The 27412-nt window shown below is 42.4% G+C and overlaps 1 protein-coding gene across 1 annotated transcript in view; it reads left to right on the plus strand.

Annotated features, from left to right (window-relative positions):
* Positions 1-27412, plus strand: part of SLCO5A1 (solute carrier organic anion transporter family member 5A1) — a 94911-nt gene that overhangs the window by 52728 nt on the left and 14771 nt on the right. Inside the window, exon 3 of the mRNA XM_027767206.1 lies at positions 12149-12347. Coding sequence (XP_027623007.1) covers positions 12149-12347 — 199 coding nt within the window. The remainder of the gene's footprint in view (positions 1-12148; positions 12348-27412) is intronic.

Here is a 27412-nt window from a genome sequence, read left to right on the forward strand (position 1 = left end):
ATTCTCTTTCATGCATTATTTCAGGCAAAGCTTTGCAAAAACCTGAAATGAAAAGCGTAGTTGTTTTCTCTGTTGAATGTTCCTTTTTTCTTTAACCTTTTCTTCAATGTTCCCAAGACTTTGAATCCCCAAGATTGGGTTTCTCATATTTTTTTCCTGCTACACAGTATCTCCCTGTATTGGCAAAGAGGTGAAGAAAGCGCGTTATGAATGAATGAGATACGTTTGGCCTACGAGGAATTAAATATGGCTTTATAGAGATATCTCCATGACAAGTCATGGGAGCTAAAGGTTTTTTTTTTTTTTTTTTAGAAATTTTTGCTATAGGGTGTAGGCACTTCCTGGAGGACAGAGAGACAGAAAATAAGAAATCACACGCACACACATACACACACACACACCAGGGTGGTTGGCCATGCCACAATCTCTTCTCCTTCATTCTCCTCTCAGGATTTTGGGTATGCACACACACTTGGCATGAATTTTAAGCTACCAGGTCCAGGACTTGAACTGTGATCAACTATGTAGGAATCCAGCAACATAGGCAGTGATGCCATCTGCTGGTCCCACAGAGCTAAAGCTTTTGTATGTGTGTAATACCAGTAAAAGCCTTTACTGATAATGTCAACAAGGTGGACAGATGGTGCAATGGTAAAACGCAACACTCTGGGAGGCAATTACATATGGAGACGTTCTCAGTTCAAATCCAGAGACCTCCCTGAGGAGGCTGAGCCCATGCCCATGATCTGGGGCTGGCTGAAGGCTGGGGTGTATTGTAGCATTGAGGTCCTATTGGAGACTCTTGCTTGTTCATAGAAGAGATCTATCTATAAATAACTTTGTTGGGGACAGCAGATGGCACAGCAGTTACATTGCTGGATTCCCACATGGCTTACCATGGTTTGAGCCCTGGACCCAGTGACTTGAAAGATCACACTGGGCATGTGTTTGTGCGAGCCCAAGATCCCAGGAGGAGAATAGAGGAAAAGGGATTACAGCATTGCCATCCGCCTTGGGGGGTGATTTCTCACTTTCCCCGCTCACTGTCTCTGTCTCCATCTGTCTCTGGGGAGTACATGCCTCTAAGGCAAAAATCACTCAAGAGAAAAGAAAACTACCTTTTCTTAAAAAAAAAAAAAAAAAGAATATTTATAAAAAAAACACGTAATGTCACCAAAGCCATGCCAAAAGTCTCTATTGGTTTACCGCAAGTTGTCCTATCTGAGCCACACCGTGGCTGTCAAGGGACACTTGACAGAGAGCTGAAGCCCATCAGACCTACTTCTAACACTCTCTCCTCTCATACCTACTTCTAACACTCTCTCCTCTAATGGAAGCTCTTGAAGAGGGGCAAAACTTGAGACAGCTGGTCTGCTGCAGCTCTGTCTCCGGCCGCTGCACTGCCAGCTTATTGGCCTCAGGAGAAATTCCTAAGAGAACTTCCTAGACAGTTGTCCATTGTGCCTGTTGGCTTCTCAAAATACTGGTGGCTTTGATTGTGACACATACCACTCAGCTCAACACTGAGTGACACACACTGCTCAGCTGCCTCTCCTCCTTTATAGTGCAGCTCGGTCATACTTTGAACTATCACGGACGGGGAAATAGTGTGTTCTCTGTCTTCAGTCACTGAGTTCTAATAAAAAGTTACCATAGATGAATTCTAATGATATACCAGGTTCACTGTCTGTGAAGGGATTTCTGAGATTCTCACAATAGGAAGACTGAGACACGTGATAGAGGTATACTGTGCTTACATATTTTATGGACTTATGTATAGTTTGTGAGAATGTGTGGTTACTGTGCTGTCCACTCCCAGACCACTTCATATTTACTGGCTTTACAGCCTGGATTAAAAAAAAAATCTCTTTAGTTGTTCTCCTTGGACAGTAGTTGACACTTATTTCTTATAAGAAAATATTTGCGAGAGAAAGCAGAAACGTAAGGGGTTAAAATAATTTACACTCAGTAAGAGGGAAAGAAAGGGAAGGGAAGGAGGGATGGAGGGTGGAGAGAGAGAATGAATGCATGTTAGAAAACAGTGGTACGGGGCTGCTCCATAGCGCAGTGGCTAAGCTTGTGCATAGGGAGCCAGATCCTACATGGCTGACCACAGTTCGAATCTTAGTCCCTGCCGCTTGACAGATAGCTAAGTGTGTGCATGCCCGAAATCTTGATGGGAAGAAGAAATGGAAGAGAAAGGAGTGTGATGTGACCATGTCCCCACTGGGGAATGCTTTATTTCCTTTCTCTTTCTTCTTTCCTTTCCCTTTCTTTCTTTCTTTCTTTCTTTCTTCTTTTTCTTTTATTATTTTGTCAGAGGGCACATGTACTCACTTGGGAGAAGGAAAGAAGGAAAGAAAGAAAGGAAGAAAAGGAAAGAAAGAGAAAGAAAAAAAGAAAGGAAAAGAAAGCACACCTTATGGGGGTTGTCACACTGCATTTTCTTCTCTTCTGTAGACCCTCCCCTTCAGGAGTGTGGGCATGCATGCTCGCGGGCTCGACATGTTTCTCCGGCTGCTGGGTCCAGAACTCAAACAGCACAGTCGGCCACATGGGATCTAACCACCAAGCCACAAGCCAGTCCACTTTCTCTCTCTCTCTCTGGTGTACCTGTGCCCTCTGACTATAAAAGAAAAGGACGACAACAAGAAAGGAATATTCTGCATTCTTTTCCCAGTCCTCCTCCTGCTTTCTGTCTCCTTCCCAGCTCTTTTTCTCAAGATCAGCAGCAAGCCTGAACATAATGGTTTACAAGCATATTTCTTATTTATTCCTAGTTTTAGGTTCACAGGCCATTTCATTTCAACTTAACTAAGAGAACTGTGGGTGGAAAAACACACAGAGAGAGACAGGGAAATTATAGCAAAGAATACGAGGCTGTTCCGGGGGCTGAGAAGCCGCTGTATAATGTGGGTCACCAGACGGGGCCTTCTCCGCACCGCAGTTTCCGACAGAGGCACCAGAGGCCTGCCATCACACTGTTACCTTTGGTGGCTCTGCAGTTTGAGTTTGTTTGCTCGTCTTTTTGTTTGTTGGTTTTGTTTTGTTTTGAACTTTTTTTGCCATAGGGGTGCATGTGCTCACTGGAGACAAAGAGAGGGCAAGTGAGAAATCGCTCCTCCCTCCCAAGGCTTATAGCCACACCGCAATCCCTTCTCCTTCTTTCTCCTCTTTGGATTCTGGACGTGCATGCACATATATGCCTGGTGTGATGTTCAAGCTGCCAGGGCCGGGGCTCGAACAGCAGGTGGCCATATGGGAATCCAGCACCATAAGCACCAGGTCATCTGCTGGCCCCAGCAGTTTGAGCTTTTGCTAAGAATGTCCATCTTAGAATTTTGGTCATCGTAAGGTTTTCCAGGCATCAATGTGATAGGTAGTATCTGTCAGTTTAAAATGAGTTTTAGCAAGTTATTTTATCCCCAAATTAAGATCTCAAATTTTTCTATTTGTAAAATAAGATGTAGCCTAGTTCAAGAAATAACTGAAAACTGATACAAAGTGAATCATCGTTTAAAGATTTCATATAATATGGGAGCAGCAGATGGCATAATGGTTATGTTGCTGGACTCCCATGTTGCAGACTGCGGTTCGAGTCCTAGACCCGGCAGCTAAAAACTCTTGCTGGGTGCCTGTGCATGTGTGACCAGTATCCCGAGAGGAGAATGGAGGAGAAGGGATTGTGGTGTGGCTATTCTTTTTGGCGTGGTGGTGGTGGTGGTGGTGGTGGTGTAATTTCTTGCTTTCTGTCTCTCTGTCTCTGTCTCTCTGGTGAACACATATGCCCTATAGCAAAAATCTCTCTCTAAAAAGCAAAAAAAGATTTGACTTAATTAAATCTAAATCACAAAATTCACTCATGTAGTGATACATTTGCCAGACCCTCTAGGTAGGTTGGATTACGAAAACTTAGTCCCTCTGGTGTTCAGGCAACTTAAAGAAAGGCAGTAGAAAGCCAGAGAAGGGAATGCGATGTGATGATGGGCGGGCCGGGGTACTGTGACAGTAAGTCGTTCTTAACAGCTGCAACGACAGCACAGATAAGCTCCCTGAACCTAAAACATTCTGTCTTTGAAGTTTATTTCTTCTATGAGAGAGACACAGAGAGTGCTGGAACGAGAGAGAGAGAGACAGAGAGACAGTCGCTTCCAACAGGGTCCTCACGCCACAATCTACCCCTGGCCCTAGCTATCCAGGATCACTAGTACATATGTGCACACAGCACACAGAGACCTCGGGATGCACACCGAGACCCTCCCATCCGGCTCTGGACAGTTACTGCTGTACCACGGTCTGGCCCCCTAAAGCAGTTCTGATATTGAGTGGGCCTCTTAATTTCATCCTCTTTTCTTTCAGCTCAAGGTTTTCTTGTGCTCTAAATGATGCTTTAAGTTCATATTTTATGTATCTATTTAGAATAGCTTATGGGGCACCAGCAGGTGGTGTGGTGGCTAAGGTTCTGGACACTGCCACATGGCTGACCATGGTTTGAGTCCCAAACCTGGCAGCTTTCTTTCTCACTTTCTCTCTCTCTCTCCCTCTTTCTCTGTGTGTGTCTCTGGTCAAATTAAAATAAATGAATGAATAAATAAAATTAAATTAATAATTCTTTTAAAAAAGAAAATGATCTTAAAAAAAGAATATTTTATGTATATTTTATGTATCCATTAGAATATAAAGAATGTCTACATACTGACATAACAAATTAGGAGGAAAAAGGTCAACCAGGAACTTAAATATTTAGTAATAAAATATTTATCATTGTTTATAAAGACCCTTGGCTCCATGCAACCCAACTTTATGAGGGCAAGCAATAGCGTGACCCAGAGTAAAAACTTTAAAATCTAATGGTAAGAGACAGTAGTGCTTGAAGTAAGAGAAAGAAAAGAAACAGAAGAACTAATATGCAAGTTTACATGGATAAATGAGTAGACAGAAGATTTCCAATTGGAAAGAAGCAGGATATTCCCAGACCTTTGATGAACAAATTAGAATCTTCTTCTTTGTCGACACCTCATGCTGGAGTGAGTCCTCTGGGTTCAGATATATATACTCCTAGTTAAATATGTAACAGAGATCTGTGTATTTCAGAACATGCAGCAGCTAAATATCGAATGTTTATTTTAAAAAACACACAGGGCCAACCAGTGGTGTGGCGGTTAAGGCAACTGGACCCCCACATGATTGACTACATAGTTCAAGTCCCGAACCCAGCACCCTGAAAACCATGCTGGAGGTGTGTGTGCCTGTGTGCCCCAAATTCTGAAAGAAATAAACTGAAGGGATTGTGGTGTGACCATGTCATAGGGAGGTATTGTCTCACTTTCCCTCTCTCGCTCTCTGTCTGTCTCTCTTTGGTGAATGTACATGGTCCTCTGGCAAGTTAAAGAAAAAAGCAAAACAGATTCTTTTACGTGGACTGTTAATAGAATTGCTTAAATTCAGTCTTGTAGATTAAATAAAGAGAATTAAGATGAAGTAGAATCTTGCACAATTATAATTCCAACATATGTGAAACTCATGAGTATTAGTCAGATAATAACGATGTTCATCCTTAAGACGATGATGATAATGCTGGCCAACATTTATTGAGTGCATGCTATGGGTTAGACTCTGTTACCAGCTCTTCTGGGGTCTTTTTCTTATTTATAGTGAGGAAGGGACTACAGTGTTGTTATTCACACTTCACAAAGGGCAAGATCCGGGGCCTAGAGATTGTTCAGTAACTTGCCGGAGCACACACAGCTAGTCAGTGAGGGCCTGAGATTTGAACTCAGGGAATCTGGTTACAGAATCCATGTTCTTACCTGGATTTGTCTCTTATCATCTGGAATTGAGCCGGTCTTTCTCCTCTCCCACTGGCACAGCAGACTTTGAGTCTCTGGTTTTGGTGTAGGCATTCCCATCTTTCCATGCTCTGCCCCGTTGGATCCCCTCAAACATAGCAGAGGTCTCCTTGGGTCACCTGATGGCCTCTTCCCCACCCGTATGCCCCGCGCTCCTCATCTCTTGGCCACTAGAGGGTGCAGAGCAGGAACTGCAGAACCGTACACCTGGGGCAGGAAAGGGATGGTTGCCGCGCAGAGGCTGAGAGGTCTCGAGGTGGGGAGACTGTGCACAGGCTCTGTGGGATGTGGGGAGCGAGGGAAGGGAAGGACACGGATTTGAGCTTAGACAGGACTAGCGGCAGGACTGTGACTTCTGTCGGGAGGACCGGTCTTTTGGAACGGTGGAGGAGTGGGTGGAGGAATTGAATCCCTCCCCTCCCGGAGTTAATCCCAGACTACCACAGCTGGTTTTCCAGGGCGAGGCTGGGAGACTGGGGAGTGAGAAGGCCTCCCTGCTCCCAGCAGCAGATCCTGGCTGTGTATCCCGGAATGCCTAAATCTCCCCAGCCCAAACATCTGGATCTTACAGGAGAGATCTAAGTGCATGGACTTATGTGCATGCATGAATGGTCAGACCTTTCTGCTCCCAGGGTCTGAGGAGATGTAGACAGTGGGATAGATACCTGGAGAAAAATGTAATGGGTCTTCATTCTGTCTGATGTGCCCTCATATTTACTGAAGACAAATTTTCTGTTTTTTTTTTTCTTTTTTTTTTTTTGAGAGGTTTTTGCTATAGGGCTCGGGCGCTCGCCAGACAGACAGAGAGAGACAGAGAGACAGAAAGCAAGAAATCACCCCCCAGGGGGTATGGCCCTCAATCCCTTCTCCTCCATTCTCCTCTCGGGATCTTGGGCACGCATGCACACGCGCCCGGCGTGAGTTTAAAGCCACTGGGTCCGGGACGCGAACAGCGGTCGACTATGTGGGAGTCCAGCGACATAGCCATTACTGTAACTGCTGGCCCCACAAATTTTCTGTTTTTAAGAGTGCAATACTGATCAGGATGCATAGACAGCTAAGCTATCCTGCTTTTCAATCATGGCGGAGCTCTGAGCACGGGGATTGGTTTTGCTGTCCTGAGGCTCTGGTACCGTACCTGCTTCTCTGTAAACTGTTCAACTGAAATAGAAATTGTCTTAACTATTTTCACTTTACAAGTACAGTTCTGTCTACTTCACATTGATAGCCTGTGTATTTTTTCAACTGAGGCGATAACGTTATGAAGCAGCTCATCTTACCCCAGAGCTCTGGTTGGTTGCTCTCCAAAATCCCAGAGGCCTGGTGGCTCCAAGACGCAAGCTGTAGTCATGGCACTGGGCTGGGGACAGAAAATGTCAGTTTTCTCTCAGACTTTCTGTCCCGGGCTGTGCATTGACAGGCAGGCCTTTGAGCGCTCGCCCGTAAAAGGGCCATTACTGATTTTATAGGACTCTGGTGAGGGTTACAGAATGAACACTGGTTGCCAGGTAAAACTTGGAGTTCAGATTACTCTAACTCTCCTTCTCTGCTGCTTCCTGTGCGTTGTTGAATATGCCAGCGCACGTGTCCATTCGCCATGCTGGTGTCGTTGCCAAGTTCCGGTGCCCCTGGTCCCTTGCACACTCTCTTGGCCAAACCTGTTAAAATCTTACCTAGAGTTCACTTTACTTTCCCATAATGGTGATCCCAACCCATGGCTGCATTTTAAGTTCTCAGTGTCCCTCTGGTCTATGATATGTTTTTTTTTTTTTTTTTTTAATTTTTATTTTTTTGAGAGGTTTTCGCTATAGGGCGTGTGCACTTGCCAGACAGACAGAGACAGACAGGAGACAGAGAGTGAGAAATCACCCCCCAGGGGGGATGGCCACACCGCAATCCCTTCTCCTCCATTCTCCTCTTGGGATCTTGGGCACGCACGCACACGCACCCGCACCCGGTGTGAGTTTTAAGCCACCCGGTCCGGGACATGAACCGCGGTCGATTACGTGGGAGTCCAGTGACATAGCCATTATGCTAACTGTTGGTCCCCTATGAATTGGTTTTGTTTTGGATTATACAGAAAAGAAAAACCCAAACCCAGGGAACAGCAGGTGGCATGGTGGTTAAGACATTGGACTCCTATATGGCCAACTGAGATTTGAGTCCCAGACCTGGCGGCTTGCTTTCTTACTTTCCCTCTCTCTCTTTTTGTCTCTCTCTGGTGAGCTAATGTGCTATATCGCAAATTTAAAAAAGAAAATAATAATAAATAAAATTAAATTATATATATTTTTAAAACCCCAAAAGCTATTAAAAAAAATCTGCAGCACATTATCAATTCTCTAAGGAAAAACAGAGTTCAATGAAATATTCCAGAATGTACGAAGGGGATTTTCATTCCTTCATGCTTTTCTATGTTTTTCAAATGACCCGTTAAGCCTGTATTGCACCATGTTTCTAAGATAATGGAAATAGCAAAACAGAAAATCTAACATTTGTGGCGCTACCACCCACCCGCCAGTTCATCCCCCATTTCACCCCAGGCGAGAGGGGCCCTGTCTGTCTCTGTATCCAGGGCTAAGCCGATCACCTGTGGTATTATTAGCTTCGCATTCTCCTGACTTCTCAAGGAGCTTGCATGTCATCAGCTAAATTTTCCCCACTATGTTCAACCTTTCACTTCGTTTTTGTCTTTTTTCCTCAGTATGCTAATATGTTTGAGTTCCCTCTGCATCTTGGCAAACAGACACACTTCCCTGTAAGCCCCAGTTCCCAGCTCCACTCTCAGTCTCGAGACCCTCCTTTGACAGCCACGGCTCTAGAGAGAGCAATCTGAGTTCCCAGTCTTCGCAGCGGAACATGCACCTTGTGCATCTGGCTTCTCCTCTCCTGGAACCCTTAACACCGCACTTGCCAACAGCTCTGATGATGCCATTGTCTCATTTCAGTCTTTCTTTAAAAAAAAAAAGATTTTTTTAGGAAGTTTACTGATTTATTTATCCCATGAGCCAGAGAGAGAGAGAGAAAGAGAGCACCTCCAACAGAGTTAATGCTTGATCCGCCTCCAGCTTCAGTCGGCCTGGATCATGGGCACGCATGTACCCAGAGTACTCAGGGAGATCTTCAGCATAAACCCGGAACCTTCCCATGTGGGTCAGCTCAGAGCCTCACCGTTCAGTCCCCACGTCAGCCCTTCATATTGGGCTTCTCAGAGCCATTGGACGCTGTTGGCCACTTTCTCCTTGAAACTCTCCCTCCTGGTTCCTTGGCACAGTAGCGATGAGTGCAGTCGACATCAGATACCGTAAGGTACGTGCCGTACCTACGTCCAGGTAGTGTATGTGACCTTCATCCTAACATGAAAGGAGACGTCTCCACGTCTCCACAATAAAGAGGAGAAATACGATTCCGAAGCTGGTGTGTGGTGACATGGCTCCAAACGATGAAGCACGGATTTGAAATCCAGTCTTTCTGAATCTAGAAGCCATGGCGTTTCCTCCTAGGGCATTTCTCTTTGCCAGTTTCCTTTCACATCTCTGGTCGCTCGTTTTCATCTTCCCCTGTGCGCTCACCTTTTATGGAACCCATTAACATCAGGGCTCTTCTGGACTTTGGTTTTGGCCCTTTTCTTTGCCATCCTGTTGAACATCCATGAATTCAGCTACAGCCCCCTCCAGCCCAGCTCCTCCCTGGGCTTACAGCCCACAGGTGTGAGGTGTGAGGTGTGAGGTGTGAGGTGTGAGGCGGTTCTATCTGTTTGTCCCGCGGGTCCTTCTCACTTGCTGTCTACTGTAGGGGTCCTTGTGGGGGTCCCCCCATATTTTCCCATCAGATTCTGGGCTCCTACTACCATTTGAGTGTTACTCAGTCATCCTCCCTCTCTCCCTGTCCTCCTCATCTGAGTTGAGGTGCTATCGTGGAGCCTTGTTATGGTTCACCTGGACATACATGGTTGTTCTGACCACTTCTCTGATGTGGGTTTTGACCCCATCTGAGTTACTCGCAGCTTACTTCAAGAATGGTCATTGGAATACAGCAGTTCCATCCTCTCTGCCCCGACTCAGAAGCTGCAGTGGCCTCATTGCCAGAGATGCAACGTGGGCAACCTTCCGTGGTCTCCTCTGCCGTTACTCTTCCTCACGCCTCCTCTCTCTTCCTCTCCAGTGTATTCCACACTCCTACTATTTCAGGCAAGACCGACTCCTCATTTCTGTTATCTCATGCCTCTCTGCACTTAGTCGTTTGTGCAGGGTACTTTTTCTGTGCTGGTCCATTAGGCAGATTCTGTCTTATCTGTTCAATGTCAGCTCAAATACTGCCACTTGTATGAAGCCCTCCTGGTTTCTTCCAGGGAGGACTCAGATGCCTCTTTTCCCGTATTCTCCCTGCACTTTGTATAATTTTTTTATTGTACTCTAATTGTCTATTAAGTTGTTAATTTGTTTTGTTTTGTTGCTTTGTTTTGTTTTGTTTTTAGATTGTAAGATTCTTGGGGCAGGCCCCATGACTTTTTAATTGTGAAAGATAACACATCTAGAAGTGCCGTATCCAAAATTTAGGGATAATGAATAAACACAAGGTAAACACTGTGTTATTATCATAGTCCATTTGGGCCACTGTAACAAAATTACCATAGACTGAATGACTTATAAATCACAGGAATGTATTTCTTACAGTATGAGGTTGGGCAGTCCAATATCACAGCACCACCCAGTTCGATGTCTGGTGAGGACCTGCCTGCTACTTCATAGATGCTGCCTTTTCTCTATGACCTCACATGGTGAAGGGGGCTCTTTCATAAAAGTACAGAGCTCATTCTTGAGGCCTCTGCCCTCTTGACCTAATCGCCTCATGAAGGTCCCACTTCTTAATACCATCACTTAGGGGTTAGTGCTTTAACATATGAAATTTAGGGGAACACAAGCATTCAGACCATAGCAGTAACTATTACTCAGGTCATGGGATAAAGTGTTTTCAGAACCAGAGGAGCACTCTGTACCCCTACTCATCTCCCTATTGACTTGTATGGCAAATACTTCCTGGCTTTTCTTCATAATTGTAACCTATATATGAATTCCTAAGCAATATAGTTTAATTGGTTCTTGAACTTCATGCAAATTATGTTATATGTGTTCCGTTGTATTTGTTTCTCCAATTCAACATTGTCTTTGTGTGATTCATCCACATAGTGTATGTAGCTGCATATTACAATATCGTAGTACTCCAGTATGTGAACATACTGCATATAGTGTATCTATTAATGGGCATTTGGTTTATTTCCAGCTTTATGGCCATGATGATGCTTTCAATAGTGTGTACACTTCTTGGGACCAGCAGTTAGCGTAATGGGTATGTCGCTGGACTCCCATGTAGCCAACCGTGGTTCAAGTCCCGGATCCGGTGGCTTAAACTCACGCCAGGCACATGCGTGTGTGTGCCCACGATCCCAAGAGTAGAATGGAGGAGAAGGGATTGTGGCGTGGCCATCCCCCCTGGGGGGGGTGATTTTTCACTTTCTATCTCTCTGTCTCTCTCTTTCTGGCGAGCACACGTGCCCTGTAGCCAAAAAACAAATAAACAAACAAACCAAACCAAAAAAAACTCTCAAAAAAAAAAAAAAAAGTAGTGTGTACACTTCTTCTGGTACCGATGTGCATGGGTTTCTTTAGGGTGTAGAGCCAGGAATGGAACTGCCTGTCACAGAATGTATTAGGTGGTCAGGAAAGCCATGACCTATTTTCCTATGTTTTTCAATGCAAAAATGGGTTATGACTTTCCTGATGACCCAGTGTGAGTCTTCAACTCTATCAGATAATGCCAAACTCTTTTTCAAAGTAACTGTCAGAATTTACAGTGTTGAGAGTTCCCGGTGCTCTGTGTCTTTGCCAACATGTGCTATTGTCAGACTCGTAAATAATTACCGGAAGGATTCATGTGTAGAGGTTTTATTCTGTATTTCCCTCTTAATGAGACTGAGAGCCTTTTTGGTGTTTATTGGTCATCTGGATTTTTCTCTTTGGTACATGACTTATTCAAGTTTGGCTCGATTTTCTAATTGACTATCTTTATTTTATTGCTTTGTAAAAGTTTTATGTGGACTCTGCATATGAGCCCTTCATTGATTATGTGCATTGGAAGTAATGTGATACTATAAAATCACACACTGAAGATTTATTGATTACAGTGATTTAAAAAAAATTCTTTATCTTAGTATTAATAAGCTAGTAGAAACAGAATAATGAGGAAAGATGACCAATAGTCTACACTAGTTCTAATTAATCCTCTTCTCTTTTCTCTAGGTGTTATTATCGTTCCCAGTGCTGGTGTTGGCATTGTCCTGGGAGGCTATATTATTAAAAAATTGAAACTTGGTGCCAGAGAATCTGCAAAACTAGCAATGATTTGCAGTGGCGTGTCTTTACTGTGCTTCTCAACGCTGTTTATTGTTGGATGTGAAAGTATTAATCTTGGGGGCATAAACATCCCTTATACCACAGGGTAAGTACTTCTGAAAAGCCGTGTCATGTCAGCATGATTGAAGTGCAAAGCCCTGAGGTGTCTGTGCACCAGGCTCCGATGTGTGCCCTCCCTCCCAGCTGTTTTTGCTATGTGCTCTCTCTCCAAGGGGAATGGATACTCCGGGACCCAGCGCTCACCTTCATCTGTGTCTATTTTGACTTTTACAGAGGGACTTTTGTAACGTTTTGATTACAGAAGGTGAGGGGGGAAACACTTGTTGGATTAATGAAAACTATTCTGTTTTAATGTAATGTTTAGAATAGTTACACTTTCACATAGTTTAAAAACATAAAATTCAATGGAAATACAGTGAACAGTGAAAAGTCTTGCTCCTGTACAAATCCTTCATCCATCCACGTCCTTCCACTCCTTCAGCCAAAGATCAGCCAGGTTGTTGGGAATGTCATGATGCATTTTTCTGTTTTTCTATGCAAAAAATGTGTCATGACTTTCCTGACAACTCAATATTTATTTCTTGTGTATCCCCTTCCATGGCTTCTTTCTACAGCAAACTGTGACTATATGCTTTAAATTTCTCCTACTTTATATCTAAAGTATAGTATTCTATACACTTAAAGGAACTTAAAAATAGAATTAAAGTATGAGTTTATTTTGGTGCAAAACATGTTTGAAATCCATGCATAATTTTTTCACAATGTGTGTTTCCATGAACTTTTTCAAGGTCCTTTGTATTCTTCTTTTTTTTTTTTCTTGGAGAGGTTTTTTGCTATAGGGTGTGTGCGCTCGCCAGACAGACAGAGAGAGACATAGAGACAGAAAGCGAGAAATCACCCCCCAGGGGGGATGGTCACGCCTCAATCCCTTCTCCTCCATTTTCCTTTCGGGATCTTGGGCATGCACGCACACACGCCTAGCATGAGTTCTAAGCCACTGGGTCCGGGATGCGAACCACGGTCGACTACGTGGGAGTCCAGCAACATAGTAATTACTCTAACTGCTGGTTCCCAAGGTCCGTTGTATTATTCTGAGAGTTTTTTTTTTTTTTTTGTAACAATATACAATATAGCATGGAGATCTACCTTAGTCAGCATAGATGTGTATTATATTTAACTATTCTTTATGTTAACCTTTAAATTAACCTTTGTATTTATCCTAACACATGCCAGGCATTCTTCCAAATGCTTTACAGGCATTAACTCATAAATCCTCGCAACAACCAAATCAGGTCGGTGCTATTAGTATCTTGACACTACAGATGGCAAAACTGAGGTACGGGGCCAGCAGGTGGTGTGGTAGTTGAGGCACTGGAATCGTTCATGGCCAATACGGTTCAAGTCCCAGACCTGGCAGCCTACTTTCTTACTTTCCCTCTCTCTCTGCTGAGCACATGTACCCTGTAGCAAAATAATAACAATAATGATGATGATAAATAGAATTAAATAATTCTTTAAAACAAAACAAAACAAAAAACAACCCTGAGCAGTAGGCCCCATATAGGTGGCATGCTGATGTTTAAGAAATTACTCTCTAAAGAAGGGGAAAAAAAAGGCCTAATCTGTAGCATTTACCAATTTCTGAGACATAAATACTTCTGTCATGGCTGATTTCAAATCACTACCTTGAAGACATTGAACAGTGAGTTGGGAGGAGAAGCTCACTTCCACACCATTAAATAATATTTCCACCACAAGATATAATAGACCTAAGTAGAACAAATGATTGCCCAAAATCTCTGAAAATTTAACAGTAGGATCTTGTGATCCAGGGTGTCTGCCTTCTGCACAGCATTACATGAAACCCAGAACTTAATGACAAGCAATTTGTGATTAAAAGTTGTATTTAAGAGTTTATGCCCTTGGGGCCACCAGGTGGCATGGCGGTTAAAGGCACTGACTTCCATATGGCCAACCATGGTTTGAGTTCTGTACCTGATAACTTGCTTTCTCATTTTCCCTCTCTGGTGAGTGTGCATGCCCTATAGAAAGTTAAATCATAATAATGAATAAATAAAATTAAAGAAATCTTAAAAAAATAAAGTCTATGCTCTAGTATAAACTTTAACAACTCTAGCATTCTATTTTATTCCACCTTTTAATTTGTCCTGTTCCCATTTCATAGGCAATTGGGTCATTTTTTTTTTAGTTTGTTAAAAACAATGCTATAATAAATAACCTCAGACATACAAGGGTACTTTTAAAAGTTCAAGGATAAATGGGATGAAGTACAAGTTTATTTTGGTGCAAGATATTTTTGAAATCCATGGATAGTTTTTCAGAATTTACATTTGCTGAAGATCTGTGAGCGCTCAAACACTGTCTCAACATGATCTCCCACTTGTCTGATGAACTCGTGGCTCCATCCCCACCCCTCGGAGTCATCCGCGTGGGAACCCTGAGTCCCTCTGCTTTAAACGGGACATGACACATCCCAGGCTGGCTGTGCAGCTGTTATCCTGAGAGTTTCATGTGCCTCTTTCGTTACTGATTTTTTTTTTCTGGACCCTGTGGCATCCTCTCTTTTGGTTTATCCCTCATTGTGATGGAGCACACCCTCTAGTAGCTATAGGAAGTGTGTATAGGCTGTAGATTTTGAGGAGGTGTTTCTATATTTATACATAAAATTTAATATTTAATTGTTACACTTGACTGCCAAGTTGGCTGAGTAAATAATTTTGGGTGAGTCATTTTCACTCAGAATTTGGGTTTTGCTCCCTTGTCATCTAATTTCTAATGTGAAGTCTGGTTTTTCTATTTCTCAATCCTGTGTATGTAACCTATTTTTTCTTCCCAGGAGCTTTTTTTTTTTTCCTTTGGAGAGGTTTTTGCTATAGGGCGCGTGCACTCGCCAGAAAGACAGAGAGAGACAGACAGACAGAAAGTGAGAAATCACTCCCCGGGGGGATGGCCACACCACAATCCCTTCTCCTCCATTCTCCTCTCGGCATCTTGGGCATGCACGCACATGTGCCCAGCATGAGTTTAAGCCACGGGTCCAGGACTCGAACTGCGGTTGACTACATGGGAGTCCAGCGACATAGCCATTATGCCAACTGCTGGTCCCCTCTTCCCAGGAGCTTCTATTTATTCCTAGTATTCCAAAGTTTCACCATGATATATTTTGGGGTAGGTCATTTTAATTTTTGATGGGCAATTGGTATCTCTTTATGTCTAAAGACTATATTCTTCAAGTCTCTTTTTATACTTTATTTTAATTTTGCTTATTTTTTTTCTTTCCACCATTTTTCTCTTTTTCTCTCCTTCACTGATTCTCTACTTTTCTTACTTATTTATTTTTTATGAGAAAGGGAGCATGCAGGATCTTGTCATAGCATTGCAGTTCACTAGGCTGACAGGCACAAGTTACCACACTCAGACTATTTAGATTTGACTGGGAATTGAACCTGGGCCGCCATGTGGTTTCAGCCATTGTGCAGAAGCATCCTCCTATTTGCACCACCATGACTAAGTCAACTCTTCTTATTCTTATTACCTATTTTATATATTATTTAAAAATATTTTTTGGACCAGCAGTTGGTATAATGGCTATGTTGCTGGACTCCCATATAGTCAACCGTGGTTCGAGTTCTAGACCCGGTGGCATCAACTCATGCCAGGTGCGTGTGTGTGTGTGCCCAAGTTCCCAAGAGGAGAATGGAGGAGAAGGGATTGTGGCATGGCCATCTCCCTGGGGGGTGATTTTTCACTTTCTGTCTCTCTCTCTCTGTCTTTCTGGCGAGCACATGCACCCTATAGCAAAAACCTCTCAAAAAAAAAAAAAAAGATTTCTTTCACTTTGTTATCCCAGTTTTTTTGTTGAGTTACTTATTTTGGCAATCCTGATTTTAGTTTCCAAAGTTCTCTGTTGATTTTTTTTTTTTTTTAAAGAGATTTTTCCTACAGGGTGTGTGCACTCTCTGGAGAGATAGAAAGACAGAAAGCAAGAAATCAACTCCCATCCTCAGGAATTATGGCCATGCCACAAACTCTTCTTTTCCATTCTCCTCTTGAGATTTTGGACACACATGCATATGCACCCAGTGTGACTTTCAAGCTGCTGGGTCTGGGGCTCGAACTGTGGTTGGCCATGTGGGAGTCCAGCACCTTAACCATACTGCCACCTCTTTTGATTTTTGATTGTCCCTTGTTTCTAGATTTCTTGTTTCACAAAAAGATGATCTTTTCTTACATCTCCAACATTATTTGGTTTATTTTACTTTCTGAATTGTTTTTGTGTTCTTTGAGCTCCTACTTTTTTTTTTTTTTTTTTGTCCTCATGAATTGATTGTGTTAGAAGCTTCTCTCAAATTTCTGGTGATCCTTTTATTTCTCTTACTATTGAAGAATGAGGGTTTGAAAAGCTGAGTAGTTGCCTGCATGTGAGGGAGGGTTCCCCACGGGGAGATCTCACTGTAGGGGCGAGCTCACTGTCAGGGCGGAGTGGATGTAGCTGACATTTTCACTGGGGAGCTCCAGTGTCAGGACCTGAGTTCTCATCTATGAGGTGGTTATCTATGAGTTCCCCCAGGTAACGATGCTCCCATCTCATGGCTGGACCCGAGCTTATAATTATTATTATTAGTTTACTTTGTTTTCATGCCCTGTATTTTCTCATTTGAATTTAAGGGTCTATTTTCTGTTTGTTTATTCTGGGCCTTGCAGGTTGATGACACTCAGCCTCATATCTCTTGGATGACGTCCCCATTCCTCACATCCCTTTCAAACACAAGAATGAGGGGGTTTTACTCTGAGCTCTCCACGTCTAGGTAGAAGCTTAGCTTTTTTAGTTTCTTCCAATTTCTTCTGAGAACTTCCTGATTAGTTCCTGGGTCCTGAACTGTGATGGGGCAGGGAGGTAAATGAGAATGGAAGAGTTCACTGTGGCTTCCCATTTCTCAGATTTCCAGGGAGGGCCTTTGTTTTCCTCTCCAGACCTCACTTTTGCCTCCTGTCCCGTCTGCTGATTGGAGCTCAGAATCTGTGGAGACTGTGTGGAGCGGGCTGGCTTGTCTTTGCCCCGGGCGCACTGCCTGCTCACATAAGCTTATGCCTGCCCACTTGCCACTTCCGTGAAATGTGGTGTCACTCTCGCGCTTTCTCTTTGCTGCTATGGCTTTATTCCTTTTCATCTTACTTCACTTTTTTTTTTTTTTTAAGAGAGAGATTTTTGGTATAGGTTGTGTGTGCTCACCAGAGAGACAGATACTGAGAGACAGAGAACGAGAAATCGCTTCTCTTTATTCTCCTTTTGGGATTTTGGGCATTCACGCACATGTACCGAGTGTGATTTTCAAGCCACTGGGTTTGGGACTTGAACCATGGTTGGCCATGTGAGAGTCGAGTACCATAACTACTATGTCACCTGCTGGCCCTGATAGTATTATTTTTAATTTTTTTTTTTGAGAGGTTTTCACTATAGGGCACGTGCACTCACCAGACAGACAGGGAGAGACATAGAGACAGAAAGCGAGAAATCACCCCCCAGGGGGGTTGGTCATGCCACAATCCTTTCTCTTCCATTCTCCTCTCGGGATCTTGGGCACACATGCACACGCGCCCGGCGTGAGTTTTAAACCACCAGGTCTGGGACGTGAACCGCGGTTGACTACGTGGGAGTCCAGCGACATAGCCATTACGCTAACTGCTGGTCCCCGATAGTATTTTTTTCTTTTGTAATTGAGATTTATTGGTTGTGTCAAGGATCAGTACAGACATTTCAATTTGTACCCAATTCTTAACATACGTACCAAAAATTTAAAAAGCCAAGTATAGTGATTCTTTTTAAGTGATTCCAGTGACGTTCCAGCTTCAAATTTATAGGCAAATTTTCCTTAAGAGGATATCAAGAACCACTGTCTTCAGATGTTGAAAGCTGTTATGTAAGTCCCACCAAATCACAATTTAGTATCATACACACTACATACTTCAAATTTCCAATCTTTCACAGCACATTAACAGAATTATTAGGAAAACTGGACTACCACGACCAAAGATGTTACAGAGTGCACACAATTCTGACAGGGAGAGCAACAATCAAAGAGTGGTTTTACTTTAGGAAACAATACTACTAAAAAACATAATAGAAGTCATTTAAAATATTCAAGACACATTAAATGCATGACTGTGACTCCATACTGCCATTTAGTATGCTTTGTATTTAGGATATAAAAACTACCCACCCGCCCCCACCTATGGAATGTTAAGCTGACAGCAAGAGAGTCAAAGCCTCCTATAAGTCAATATCCCACTGTTCTCTGGTTGTACTGAAAAATAAACAACCAGTAAATGATTTCACCTCTTAAAAAAAGCATTTACACTTAAAAAATGGGATAAGGTGGGATTCTCTCCTTAAAAATGTTTCTAGAGCTACTAAAAAACTTGCATTTACAAAAATAGTGGATAAAAATATTCCTCTGGATTGTACAAGAAGGGAGACAGGGGCCATTGATAAGACATGGGATATGACATTACTCAGACTTGACTTCTTTCTCGCCTGCTTCATCAGAGGGTGGGCTCTCCTCATTTTTAGTTTCTCCATTTTCTGCAGGTAAATCTTTAGTGTCTCTGTTCAGCCTATTTCTTCTTTGCTCCCCTTTTCCCTTTTGTTTGAACTCTTTTGTCTGAAGATTTATCCTTCCCTGCCGCCTTTTTTGGCTTTGTCTCCACTTTTGCAGGAGGTTTAGCTGACAACCTCGCCGATGTCCTCTTGGGCTTTGAGGGAGAAAAAGTCCCGATAGTATTATTTTTCAAGGCCAATACTGCCTTCATCATTTCATAGCCGTGTGACCTTGACAATAAATGACTTATTATCATTGAGTCTCGTTTTGTCTTCTATGTAAGACTGGTGCTAATGTCAGTCTGTCTTGGTTACAAGCATAAATAAAGTAAAACACTTGAAAAAATTAAAATGCAGAAGGGTGAAAAATGAGGCACCAATGTCTCCTCCGCCCCTATCTTCAACCTTCAGCTTAAAGCATCCAAATATTTTAAATAAAAGTTTGTAGTTTTAACTATGAAGATTATACAAAAGAAGGTTCTCCTATTTTCTGGCAGAGTCTAGCACTTCATGTGCTGAAAAAACTTAGTTTCTTGTCTCTCCTCTCTTCTAGATCATCCACAGCAACTCACTTTCTTCTTTAAAATATGAATGATTTCTCACTTTCCTTCTGTCTGTCTCTGTCTCTCTTTGCCAAGCACACATGCCCTATGGCAAAAACCTAAAAACAAATAAACAAACAAAAAACAACCCAAACAAAAAAACCATGAACGAATGTCTGACACATACCTCTGTTCCGGGGCATTACTGATATAGTGATGCAGAGGCGATGAGAACTTGGTGTGAACATACATTTTTATGATCTTAATCTATTATTTAGCACACACTTCGGTTCACAAAATTGTATTCAACCAGGTGAAAAACAGCCTGGTCAGGAGTGCCGGAAGCTGCTGTGATGACACATCATTATAGTACTTGCAGCCTGACTTCAGTGAAGTTTATAAAGTAGCAAAAGAAAAACCCAGTTTCCATGGAGAATTTCTTGGACTCCTTAGGTACTTCTAGGAAGATAGTCTAGAATGAATTAGTAAAAACACTTCTGGGTGGTATGGCCACACAGATGTGCCATTTTTTCCCCTTTGTGAGTGAGAGAGAAGGAGACAGGGGTAGCGAGAGAGAGGAGAGGGACAGAGACAGAGGTAGGTATTTTTTGACAGGGTCTGGCCGTATTGCAGTCTTCTTGCCCAAGGCTCCCAATTAGCTAGTATCACAGGCATTCAGCTGTGACCGGTATGTTCAAGTTGGCCTGAGACCCAAACCTGGACCTCCCAAGTGGTGACACTCTCTGTGCACCATGGGAGGTCAAGGTGTGCCCGAGTGGCAGACACTTCTGTGTAAACGAGAAATGGGATCTTTTCTCCAAGCAGGACGTGGGCTACAACTTCAGCTTCACTCCCCTGGCTGGGTTCTCTTGTTCACTGTGTAACCAGAAGTGCAAGGTTGGCCTGCCTAATAAAAACTTTCTTTTGTGCGTGATTTTAAGACTTGCACATGGTTATATTTTTCCTCTTTCAGGTCAATAAAAGAAATTATGGAGGGAGTGGCAGTGAAGAAAGAAAACTTTGTTAGATACCTGTTTGGCTCAGGTGTGGAGATTGGCATTATGTGTGTCTTTTCTATCAAATACCTACATCCTTCTACCATGGGTATCATTATCTGTGTTTCAGTGAGAGAAACTGACACTCAGAGATTAAGTGAGTTGTCCGAATTTATCAGTTAATTAAGGGGCGGAAGAAAAATCAAACCCAGATCTGCAGTTTAATGTATATTTATCATCAATCATTCTGCATTGTACACTTAAAGACTGTTAAGAGGGCAGGTCTGGTGTTAGGTGTCCTAACCATAGTAAAGTTTAATTAAAAAAAAAAAAAGTCAGATTTGAGAATTCGATGAGTTTTCATTATGAAAGAGCCCAGGAGCTCTAGCTAATAATACTGGCCTATTTCTGGACTCAAGTGATTACAATCCCAACGCCCACACTTTCCCTGCAGTTTTAATTAGGAAATGTGTCTTGCTTCCTCCATGGAGTTGCAGAACTATATTTTACACAGGTGTGCTCTAATCATCCTGCACCCAGAAAAGTCAGCGTTTACTGTGAAAACTGCGGCCTAAGTAGTACTTTATATAAATGCATCGTGTGATGTGAGTTATGCTCCCTCACTCTGCCTTTTCTTCAAATAATTTCTAAAACGAGGTTACGGCCCAGCCATGGTGGTACAGGCAGTAGTGGGTTCTGCTGTGTGATGCCAGAGCCGCGTGGGAGGGCTCTTTGTGTCTGGGGTCACCCTGCATGCACTGGGCCCATGCAGTCCCGGCTGGCTGCAGGATTCAGGGTGTCATCCGCCACCCCATCTTGAACTATGTACACTTTTTTTTTTTTTTGGAGAGGTTTTTGCTACAGGGTGCATGCACTCGCCAGACAGAGAGAGACAGAGAAACTGAAGGCGAGAAATCACCCCCACCCCCCAGGGGGATGGCCATGCCGCAATCCCTTCTCCTCCATTCTCTGCTCGGGATCTTGGGCACACACGCACACGCTACCAGCATGAGTTTAAGCCACCGGGTCCAGGGACTTGAACTGCGGTCGACTACATGGGAGTCCAGCCACATAGCCATTATGCTAACTGCTGGTCCTGAACTACATACACTTTTAAAAATGGGGTTGAGCTAGCCAGTGGGGTGGTGGACAGGGCAGCAAGTTTCCACAAGGTTGACCATGTGTTTAAGTTCTGGACCTTGTGCCTTGAAAACACACGGGGCACCTGTACATGTGTGCCCCAAATCCAGAGAGGGGAAATAGAGAAGGGATTGTAGCATGTTCATTCCCCACGGGGGGTAGGTGAGTGGGGTGAAAGCTCCCCTTCACTCCCCCATCTCTGGAGAGCATACCTGCCCTTTAGCAAGTTAAAAAAACAACATTCTTGTTTTAAATAGCATTAAATCTGATGTCCACGTACAGAATTGTAAACCAGTACTATGTCTTGATACATCCTTGACTTATTCTAGCTTTATTTTCTTTCATCTATCAAGTGTCATTTCTTTGAACTCAAAGTAAGATCTATTACATCTTTTATCTTCTGGTTTTGTGACTTGAACTACTGGGTTGAAACCTTTCCAGAGGTGATTTCTTCAGTCACCAGATGATGAAGCAGAGTTTTTTTCCGATTTCTGTTCTGGGCAGTGACTGTCCACATGGTCCACTCAGTTCCACTGAGCTCCAAAATCTCAGAGGATGAATTTTCCTCTAACAGTTCTTCCTCGTAGAGGTTTATTACTGTGTAATAGTCAGGCAGTAGAAGTAAATAGCTACAGGCTGTTCACTGAGACCTTGGCCTCAGCCTGCAGGTGCAGCTTATGTTCCTTGTCTCCAGACCCAGGCTTGCCATTGAGGTAGCAGACCAGCCCTCCTGAGACTAGCATTTCAGACACTCCCAACTTCCCTAAACACTTTATCTCCTACCTGTGTGTCATGGACAGCTTAATCTACCTGAAGTTTTTTCCCCATCATTAAACCTTTTGGTACTATTCGAAATCCTTGATTAATTACAGGTATTACAAATTTTAAAGGAAATTCCTGAAAATGAAAAAGAAGTTGCCTTAAAGGATTTTAGGTACATATATTTTTGGAGCATCCTAGCCACTTTCAGTAATAGGCTTAGAGTTCCTTTCTAAGGACATAATTCCACCTATTTTTCATTCTAGTTGGAGACACAGCAAAATTTGTTTTTACTTTAGTTTAAGAATATCAAGGAGATGTGACATATAAACCAATTTTATTTCCATGGAGTTTTAAGTTCTGGAACCAACATCTAAACAAATCAAAGTGAAGTCTATAGGAGTATGTGATATCACTTTAGGCATCCTAAGACTTTTTGTTTCAAAAGCACTTATAAGTATTAAACTCAGGACCAAATTGACTAGCACATAGCCTTCTATTAAGATAATTGATAGAGGGGCCGGCAGGTGGTGTGGTTAAAGGCACTGAACGCCATACGACTGACCGCGGTTTGAGTCCTGGACCTGGCGGCTTGCTTTCTCACTTTCTCTCTCTCTCTCAGGTCAAATTAAAATAATAATTATGATAATGATAATAATAAATAAAGATAAATAAAATAATCCTTTAAAAAAGATAGTTGCTTGAAAAATGTTTCATCATGTAACATTAGCAGGAAATAGAATTTAAACTCTCTATATTATCTTGATAACAATATGTTATTAATGGTAATCTGTATATGCATTGAAAAAAGACCAGGAAGAAATATACTAAAAGAATAATAGTGACAACCCCTGGGATGTGGTATGCTGCAGAGTTTAATTTTTCAGTTCTTTGGAATTTTCCAAATTTTCTACAATAGATATGTATTACTTTCATATAAACGCAGATATTCTGAATCCATAAGGGATATGTCATTTTATTACATATAATTTTGGATTGAAAGAGGTGGTTTGGGGACCAGCATATGACATAATGGTTACATTACATTACATTACACTACTACTATGTAGTCAACAGCTGCTCGAGTCCTGGACCCGGCAGTTTCAAATTCAAGCTGGGCGTATGTGCGTGCATGCCCAAAATCCCAAGAGGAAAATAGAGGAAAAGGGACTGCAATGTGGTCATCTTCCCTGGGGGGGTGATTTCTTGCTTTTTGTCTCTTTGTCTATCTCTCTGGCAAGGGCACATACCCTAGAGGAAAAATCTCTCTCTCTCAAAAAAAAAAAAAAAAAAAAAGAGAGACAGATGGTTTGTATAAGTTTTATTTTATATAAATTTCAAGTTATATTTGATTTGAATTCATTGGATACCAAGCTGCAGGAAGCTTTCATAATAAACTTAGCAACTGGATACATTGAATAGTAATTGCAGCTTTCAAGAATATAGTCCCCTAGGAAGATTTGTTTCCACATGCACGGTTACATCCCCTCCCCCTCTGTTGATTATTCTGCCTCTACTCTGATAGGCAGGAGGGGGTATGATAGCCAGAGACTAGGAGATTAGGCCAAAGTTTAGGCAGCGACTCAGTGGTACACCTGAAAATAGATCCTTTTCTAGTCCTTTTCTCATCATTTTCTGTAGCAATAAGTTAGAAAATTACTTCTTCCTTTTTGTAAAGTTTATTTTACTGATTTATTCCATGAGTGAGAGAGAAAGAGACAGCATCCTCAACAAGGTCTTGATGCTGCAATCTCCCCGACCCCCCAGCTTCCCCCAGCCCCAGTTCATGGGTGCATGTGTGCCTGGCGCATGCAGGGAGGTCTCCGGACATGAGCCTGGACCTTCTCACATGAGTGGCCCTCACAGAGGGCTGCTGTTGTGCCACTGTCCAGCCTCTTGAAGTCAACAATTGAAGGGGAGTTGAAGAGAAAGGTTCTAACTGAAGTCTTCTTGAAGACTGAGATAAATTGGGGAGATTAGGAAACTGTGAGAATGATACTAATTTTTTTTCTACTTGATTAGTGTCTTGCCCAGGAGTATTTTGATGTGTGAATCATGTAGTTTCAGTCCATGTGGTTTGAGCACAGTGTGGATTCCTGCTTGTCCTATCTTATAGTAGAAAAAATTGAGGAGGCAGAAAGATGGTTAAGGAGCTTCTCTTCGATTTTAAAGACCAGGAAAATCATGTTAGATGGAGAAGTTCAAGGTCTTTTAGGTCCTGAAGTAGCATGATGGGACACAATTGCAGGTGTGCATGTGTGTGTGTGTGTGTGTGTGTGTGTGTGTTGTAGTAAACTGTGCTCTTACATAATCAGCTATAATGGCCCTATGGCACAGATAATTTTTATGTATGTTAGACAGCAATCTGGCTTATTATATATTATTTTAAGTAACATTGACCCTTAAAGGATTGATTTTATAAAGATAGAGTAAGAAGATAGTTATTTTTTCATCTTACTCCCTTTTTTTTTAGTTTTTAGTTTTCTATAGGGCATGTACACTTGCTAGATACAGAGAGAATGAGAGAGAAAGTGAGAAATCCCCCCCCCCCCGAGGGGATGGCCACACTGCAATCTCTTCTCCTCCACCTCTTCTCTGGATTTTGGGCATGCATGCACCTGCACGCATCATGATTCTCAAGCTGCTGGCCTGGGACTCAAACCTTGAAGCTGGTCATGTGGGATCCAGTGCCTTAACCGCCACACCACCTGCTGGCCTGTTATTTCCTTTTTTGCTTTCTCACCAAGGTTAGTTTCCCAGTGATAATGATTATGGTTCTCATTACTACACCTCTTAAAAATGTCCTATTCTTTAAAATTAGTAAAATTACTAGCTACTCTCTGAGAGCCCTTCCATCTCGGGTTCTTAGAGGAGGATATTGGGAGTGACACTCAGGCTTGCAGCTTGAACCACGTAGTTTAAAGGTATTTGCTGCTGAGACTCAGCCTCCCTTGGAACTAACACACATTGAATCATGAGTTGTTATGACCCTTCTGTTTGGAAGACTCTTGTTAGAAATGCTTTTGTTTATTGGAAAAGTGGTGTCAGTCCCTTTGCATGAGCGTAAGTGTAGCATAAGGTAAGTAGCCCTTTTGCATTTTATGCTCTTGTGATGGGTCCCCTTCAGGCTAAGGGGAGGTTGCTTACTGTTATCCAGATTTAAACACTGGCACTACTTTTAGAATCCAGTCTGCTTTCTGGAGAGTGATTGACAAGGAAATGAGATTCTATTCTTCTTTTTAAAATAATTAGTCATTTTATTTTATTAATTGTAATTATTATTTTTTTTAAATTTACTATAGGACCTATGCTCTCACCAGAGAGAGAGAGAGAGAGAGAGAGAGAGAAAGTGTGAAAACAACAAATCACCAGAATCTGGGACTCAAACCACAGTCAGACATGTGGGAGTCCAGCACCTTAACCACCACGCCACCTGCTGGCCTCAGTTCTATTAGTTTTAAAAATGATTTCATTTGTAATCAGTAAAGTGTAAAGGATTAACAATATCAACAGCTTTCCTTCTTAAGCCACAATCATCTTTTCCCCTAATGACTTTTTTTATGAGTATTCGCTTCCTTTTATTATCTATATTTGTTGCTTGCATTCACTTTCTTATAGCTTTTTATATTGTATTTTTTTTTCTTATCAGACCCTGATCTCATGAGAAATGCAAACATACCCAACAGAGATCTGGGACTGTGTCTTTGTTTCCTTAACTTAGGAAAACCTTTTGCCTTCCTAAATCAGTGTATTTTGAGCCTGTGTTGGTATTTTCTTTAGGTTCCTTCCTCTTGAGTGGATGTAGTGGTAAAGGAGAAGCATTTGGAATTGTGGCTGTGATAAATGAGTGCAAAACATGCTGTAATGGGAAATGCCATATAACCTCTAAATAGCCACGATAATAACCATTGGTGTGGTACGGAGGCCTGTCATTTTTAGTGACTAAGCATGCAGACATGTAATAGCCCTTTTATTTGATTATGGCTCGCAGGGCAGTTCTTGAAAGGCTGATAAAGAGAACGCTGATGCACACTGACTCCTCCTGTGAGTAGTTAACGCGGCACGAACCAGCTTCCCAGTGCATCGCGTGGCCTCCTCGGCCCTCCATTTTGTCACCTGTAACATGTGGCAGTTGGTCCAGAACAGAATTCTCACCTCAGCACTGACAACTGGGCTTTTGGAGGTGGAGAGATGGTTCGAATCTTGTCGGATGCTTAGCAGCCTCCTTGGCCTCTGCCAGCCAGATGCCAATAGTCTCCTCCTACCCCCACAACGCACTCACACACTCACACACACACACACACACACACTTAGTTGGAACAGTCTAGGCTATCTCCTAACATTGCCAGATGTCCTGGGAGGGATGGGATCACAAGTGCCCAGCTGAGAACCATAGGTCTGGATTTGTTATTTTTTTTTAGATATATTAAAACTTTAAGTCATTTTGATATTAGTGTGTTGAGCATGACACTGTAATTTGATTATTAAAGTTTTGTGACTTTTTTTTCTTTTCTGCATAGCAGCATGAATGAAAAACAATTCATTTGACTTTTGCCTTATAAGAAACTTTTTTTATAATTAATACTTTGATGTTGTTTTGAGCTTGTTTCTGGCAATAAAACTTGAGAACTCAGTTACCAAGTATAATAGAGGCCGTAGAAGACGACTCTTTGAATAAACAATGCTTTACATTCAAAGATGAATTCATGTGGTTGTGATGGGCTGTGTTACTGGATAGGTGATACCAACATAGTCATTAAAGATAAGTCCTTGGGGCCAGTAGGTGGCATGGTGGTTAAGGTGCTGGACTCCCATGTGGTCAACCGTGGTATGAGTCCCAGATCAGGCAGCTTGAAACTCACACCAGGCACATGTGCATGCATGCCCAAGATCCCGAGAGAATGGAGAAGGGATTGTGGCATGGCCATCCTCCTGGGGAGTGATTTCTCACTTTTCCTCTCACTGTCTTTCTCTTTCTCTTTCTGTCCAGCAAGTGCACATGTCCTATGGAAAAAAAAAAAAGTCTAAAAAAAAAGGTACATTCTGTCTGGCACATCGAAACGTTCCACCATTTATGTTGACTGGATGGATAATG

The sequence above is a fragment of the Tupaia chinensis genome, unplaced genomic scaffold, assembly GCF_000334495.1.
Source record: "Tupaia chinensis unplaced genomic scaffold, TupChi_1.0 Scaffold144017_1, whole genome shotgun sequence".
Lineage (NCBI taxonomy): Eukaryota > Metazoa > Chordata > Mammalia > Scandentia > Tupaiidae > Tupaia > Tupaia belangeri.